Here is a 6,315-nt window from a genome sequence, read left to right on the forward strand (position 1 = left end):
CATTGCCCTTAACGTCCCACGACATATCCGTTCTATGGAATACATTTTACTTGCGACGCGCAGTTAAATATTCTCGCGCGTGTTCCGCGTGAGGACAAATAGCGCTGCGTGATTCAAATGCGATGGGGTTTCTCGACGTGCAAACTTCTTGTCGATTCTCTCTCGTCCACAATCCTCGAGCACACGGATCCACTCTTCACGGTAATGGAAGAAGCCGTATGCGAAAAATCTCTCAGTGCTCACCGAACCCCCGCGGGACGCGTACATCCTTCCCGTGGGATTCGGCAGAATTCTATGGCAGTCACTTATGTGTCGACTGTGATCGAGAATGCCACGTCGAATGGCACGCGCTCATCTGTCGAAATAATCATTGCGCTCAATTCTGAGGCGTGTAATCCGTGATGTGCTGTTCTAAGAACAAAGTTGCTCTTAAAGTCTGAACCGCGTTTGATTCATTGCAGGTACTGCGATTTTCTCGGGATGATGCTACGGGGATCTCATACTCGGCGGATCGGAGGTGTCTTCTTTCATGGTAAATTAATTGGTGTCGTTTTCTTTACAAATTTTCGTATTCGATTAATAAAAATAAGATTTTTATTTAAGCATGATATATCTAAAGAGTAATATTTTTACATTTTCTCTTTAATGTTAAAACGTTTAACATTTTATTCTCGTATGTTTAGCTTCTCTTCTTGGAGTGATCATGTTGTTGATGTGTCAAAATGTTGCCAAGGCGGACGAAGTACCAGCGTTCTTCCTCAAGATAGCAAAAATGAAAACTTTGCCTCGAGTAGGTCGAAGTGGAAAATTCGAAGATTTCTTTTACAAAGCCGAAAAACATATACCTCGAATTGGTAGAAATATTCAGCAGGTATCTGCTTCTTTCTCTTTATTAAAATTAATAATATTATTATGATATTTTCTTTATGATACATCTTTAAGATTTCACTTAATGATTATATTGAATAATGCTTAATTTCTGCATTTTAAATCAACCGATCATCTTTACCGCTGCAGGATCACACGCAGCAAGACACTTACTTCGATTTAAATAAAAGGCGCATAGATTATCCCCAGAAAGGTTAGACCGAATATTAATATTTCTTTATATATTTATGACCGATTAATCCTTTCATGCATTATTTCATTAGCGGAAGAATGGTCATGGCAAAATTTTCCTCTTGCGATTGAAGGACCAAAAGAATTGTGGCGAGCATTAGCTGGATATTCAAGGGATGGCGATGAGTAAGTTTGATTATAAAAGCCGCAAAAATAAACAAAATTATGTTTGATGTTCTTTCAATCGTTATGATTTATAATACTTTCAAGAATATTACAGTTTATGAAATTGTACGAAAGATATCTCTTATTTAAAAAAAAAAAAAAAACATTTTTTTATTTTATATAATTATTTTAATATATTTTGGACAATGTCAAATATTATATTAATATTCAACAATGTTTAATTAATTCAAGTATTGAGAATGAAATATGGCAGAGGAAGAAAAGAAATGGAATTGGAGCAGTGACCACGCAAGCAAAATAGCATAGACATAGCAATTCTTCATCGCTTTGGAAACGCTAAATGCTATCGTTATGTAGCCTTTGCTGGGCTATGTGGTGACGGGAAATAATCAAAAAAATAAATACTTAAATACAAACTGTAGTTTCGCTTTCATTCTTCTTTTTTGTTAAATTTGGAGAAATTTCTGAATAAACAAATAATGTTTTTAATTAAGTTAAGATTTTTTTATGACGATATTGTACATTGTAATAATATCTATATAGAATTTAAAAGATCGTAGAAAATAAATTAGCTGTTTAAAATGCAGATTCTTAAATATGTTTCATAATCAAACAAATTTATTGATTGTTCTTATCAATGTATAAATATTTATCTGATAACAATAAAGTCTAAAAATTTTCTGAAAAAAACCTGACAATTTTTGTCTCTTTTTACTTCTAGTATTTCTTAATCAAGTTCTAAATATATAATAGTTCTATTTAATAAATTTTATAGATTTCTAAACCGTCCCTTATATATGTTTTACTTGATTAATCTATATATACTTTTGTATAAGCATTTGCAATTTCTGCTATTTTTATAAGATTACCAGTGCAATCATACTAATACTTATAATAGATTTGCTGTAAGGCAACTCGGCAACAAATGTTTGCTAAAATTACAGATGCGAATCTCTTTTCCTCGCGTCGATTATTATATGTGACAAATAATAAATTTGCTATAACATTATCGAAAACGTAACAACAAAGAGAGAGAATCGATATAATCGATCATTTAACTGATTGTGAGTGTATGTAATGGAATGTGGAACAGGCAGGCTGGTGTGAGAAATATGGCAATCAATATTGCCCGAGTTAAACATTTAGAAAGATAAAGCTATCCTTATTTCTCGCGACGTCAATAAACGACATTTGCGTAAAAGCTGGTCTAGACACTTTCTTTCAAATACACGCACCTTTTGGAAACAAAAACTACACGCATGCATGATCTCTTGAGCGATAAAAAAGAGATCTCTTGTATATCTAAATAAAGAAATAAATATAAAAATTTTTTTTTGTCGCGTACTTTTCGCGTAGCACTTGTCATATTTATTTCTCAATTATAACACGAATATGTATTTGTTATCCACGTTTTTACAAGGCTAATTAAAGAAAAAAAGCATTTCTCTTTGTATATTAAATATTTCTTCCAATAATTCAATATATGTTATCACTATATTCAAACATTGACCTCATTATTTTCGATAAAATATAATACATGAGAGACATTGTTGGAATATTTTCATAAATGATATCACACATAAACTTTCAAGTGACATAAAATAATTGCGTATTGATGGGGCAATTTATATGTGGCTAAAAATCGAAACATAAAAATAAGTTATTTTGTATCTTCTGATAAACAGCTCCGTCTATATAAAACACGGCACGTAGTACAGTGAGACGTTATTTAATATTTAATATACATAAGACGTTGACGGGAATCGATGTGTGCAACAACTAACATAGATAAATAAGAAAGTGGAAAGTGGATTTATATGAACGAAACAGAGAGGCGTTTTCGTATGAAAGTAAACACGTGGTCTCCTCGGATCGTCACGATCGCTCCTTATTAGAGCTAACTTAAACTCCGTACGGGATAAAAGCAGTTATGATAATAAAAGGGTAGAATCTCTCCTGTGATCATGTAATCATTTCTATCACATTACGATTTGTGCGTAGATGAATTGGATCGCAACGAGGATGAAAGAACTTCTCGATTTCCGCGAGATAAATGTTCCTCGCATCCGCTGTCGATAAATTTCCTTACGATACTTGTATCAGAAGGAAAATGACACTTTCAGCTTCAAGCCAAATCGATAGAACTCTCTTGGGAATTTCCATCATTTTTTTTAGTACGTTTTACGTGCTAGAAAGAAAGATTTTTTTTTTCTTTAGTACCCGCGCGTTCTTTATTTATAATATTAAATTTAATATAAGTTTATAAAAAATATACAATGTCCATATTCTTTTCAATTTTTACATATTAATATTTAGATCATAATTTGATTGGTTTTTTCTTTTTTTCACTCAAAATGAACTAAGTGACAGTAAGTATTATGCAAGATGTAAATAAGAGTAAAACAATTATATATTGTTTATAATTTATATATAGTATTTTTTTAAATATACTTTTTTAAATCTTATATAATGTAAAATATATCGACGTAGAAATGTAATGATCGAAATGATTAAAGCTAGGTTGTCCAGCGTTGAAACTCAAGATGTCGCCAGTCAAACCTATTTGATGTACATATTTGAAGAAGACATCACTAGGTAGCGCAATAATCCATCGAATGTAAGAATTCTGTACCATTGGTTGCTTCTCGTAACAATAAATTGTTGTAATTACAATAATTCTTGCCTTTAAAGCGATGCTTTGTGTTTAAGTCCCGCCGCCGCAACCGGTAATTTTAATTCATTATGCGATAACCGCGAGGCGATTCATTCTCTTGCCACGATGACCTAAATCTCAACAAGATTATCGGAAGCGGAATTTTTCTCTTTTATTCGCCATATCTCTCACAATCTGTCTCTTTTCTATATAGCTTTAATGATTGAAAAATTCATAGGAAAAGAGATGATTATCAATCAATCTCTATAAAAAAATATAGACAATCAAACAGAAGCTTAGAGAATACACAACAGATATAAGTATATCTTATAGTTTCATTTTTTTAGCTAAATATAGCTGTACATATAGCTTTCTGTTTACATTTTACGGCAAGTATAACTCTTAACTCCAATTGTTTTGTGATTTGACGTAACTACAGGTTCGATTATCTAGGTAGCAGTTACTCGGTTGTAAAAAGATGTAGATTATCTTCTAGTATCTCTTTTCTAACTCAAGAAGAATATTATCAATTATGCATATAAAAGACATTTAATTTTTTCGTAAAGGTTACTATAGAAATAATGGCAATAATAGGTAAAGATTGGTATGCATAAAAATGATAAATTCTTAAATCCTTACATCGGTATCTTCCGCCGCGATAAAGTATTACTCAATTGCAATAATTATTCTTCCTCGCTTATAACAGATATGTAATTCCCGCAACGCTCATCCCTCCAGTAGGTTGTAATTAAACTCGGTGCGCGTCAATGTTTCTTAAAACTGCCACATCGGTGCGCGCCAACTTTCCAAATAATTATGCCGCGTATTATTTAATTCAGCTAATTACGCGCCAAACATATATTCGCGAGAGCACGAATCCTTTAGCGAAACATCTTCGCGCGTTCTCGTATTTTTACCTCGCACTTTTTGTATAGTAATCGCGCGAGATGCATAATTCGCACGTGCACGAAACGTCGTTTTCTCCGCCGTTTTCCTCGGCCACGTGCGGTTTCCGCGCGTCGATTTTTCCGCGGTCGTTTCCTCCCGCGGCGCTGCGTGCCTCCCATTTTGCGAGATGCATCTCGAGAAGATGCGATTCCGCCAACACGTCGACGGTACTCGTCGTATTATATGTACATCGTGCGCGACGCGGAGCGGCCGCGAGTTTGCACGTAGCAATTTACGAAAACCGCACGTAACGCGCGCTCCGAGCCGAGTCGAGTCGAGCCAACACGAGCGAATGTTTCCACGGAGTGTTATGTAACGGAGCGACGTTGGATCGACGGCCCAAGTAACTGTATTTTCGAAGAAGCGACCGTCCAAGCGAAATCATCGAGCTAAAAGATTTAGCCTAGGGACGATATAGATATTGGTAACTTTTATAAAGTTATTATAATTTTTATAAAAATGATTCGGATAATTGGAATAAATTTTCTCACTATTTCAAAAATTTAATATTTAAATTTATTAAATAAATATCGTTGTATTTTTGGCTTTCTCTAATTTTCTCTTTCATTTTTGCCAGCTACCGATAATTGGCGTATATTTTCCTAATTATAATCTGATTTAAACGCGTTGCATTGTTAACGTAAATATGTTTATATTTATGCGTTACTAGATCGGAAATTTTTATAAAATAAAAAATGTCATATGGTGACAGTTTTTTATATGCAAGTCATCGTTGACTTTAGATCAACAGTTTGTACAATGTTGCGTGAGAGGCAATTTTCTCTCAGTAGTACTTAATAATCTATTCAAATGACCGATTATTACATTTCGGCCTTGATGTTTTGCACCATTCGGGAATGAAAATGATACGTTGGAAACACAATCTTTATAGATGGCGAATGAACGTTGCAGCAATTTTCTCTCTCGTTCTCTCTATCACATAATTATATTTATGAAAATGATTTATTATTTTATGAACCATAAAAATGTATTTCTTTTTAATCGAGAAACTCAGTTATTTAACAGTAACAATAAAGTTAATTCACGTATTAACGTATAATTATTAGAAATTAAGTATCAATATAGATTGCAAGAAGCGATAAGTGCATTTTTATTAATAATTTTGAATATTCGTGGGCAATTAATTTTCTATTAATAATTATAAAATTAATATGTAACAGATCAATGCCCTAACTTGTACAATAAATTTCGCTTATTTGAATACTCACATTTATTTTATCTCTATACATTGCAAATGTTGAATAGAATTAAATAAACTGAATATTCTTTCACAACCGACTGTGCCTTCGAAAAAATATTCAGCAGCTCAAGTAGCATACGGAAAAAAAAAAAATGGAGCTGACCGCGGAGAAGCGAGTGCTGGCGGAAAAACGACGCGGGGCAAGGGGTCATGCCAGCAGGAAGGTCTTCGAGGCGGAAGTTGCATGGCCAGCGCGAACAATGCATGC

General features: G+C 33.5%; 1 protein-coding gene across 1 annotated transcript; it reads left to right on the plus strand.

Moving 5' to 3' along the window:
- Nucleotides 1-447: 447 nt before the first annotated feature.
- Nucleotides 448-1,546, plus strand: Eth (ecdysis triggering hormone). The gene is made up of 5 exons (XM_070294910.1): nt 448-532; nt 684-871; nt 994-1,081; nt 1,152-1,245; nt 1,477-1,546. The coding sequence occupies exons 1-5, from the start codon at nt 481-483 to the stop codon at nt 1,544-1,546; spliced, it is 492 nt and encodes a 163-aa protein (XP_070151011.1). The 5' UTR covers nt 448-480.
- The last annotated feature ends 4,769 nt before the right edge of the window (nt 1,547-6,315 follow it).

Source organism: Polyergus mexicanus, unplaced genomic scaffold (genome assembly GCF_030449975.1).
Source record: "Polyergus mexicanus isolate NDT 795.1 unplaced genomic scaffold, iyPolMexi1.0 SCAF_4, whole genome shotgun sequence".
Classification (NCBI taxonomy): domain Eukaryota; kingdom Metazoa; phylum Arthropoda; class Insecta; order Hymenoptera; family Formicidae; genus Polyergus; species Polyergus mexicanus.

Coding starts and splice junctions, on each gene's coding strand:
- Eth (XM_070294910.1), top strand. CDS start 481: ATGATGCTACGGGGATCTCATACTCGGCGGATCGGAGGTGTCTTCTTT. Junction 533..683: donor CGGAGGTGTCTTCTTTCATG/GTAAATTAATTG, acceptor TCGTATGTTTAG/CTTCTCTTCTTGGAGTGATC. Junction 1,246..1,476: donor TATTCAAGGGATGGCGATGA/GTAAGTTTGATT, acceptor AATTAATTCAAG/TATTGAGAATGAAATATGGC.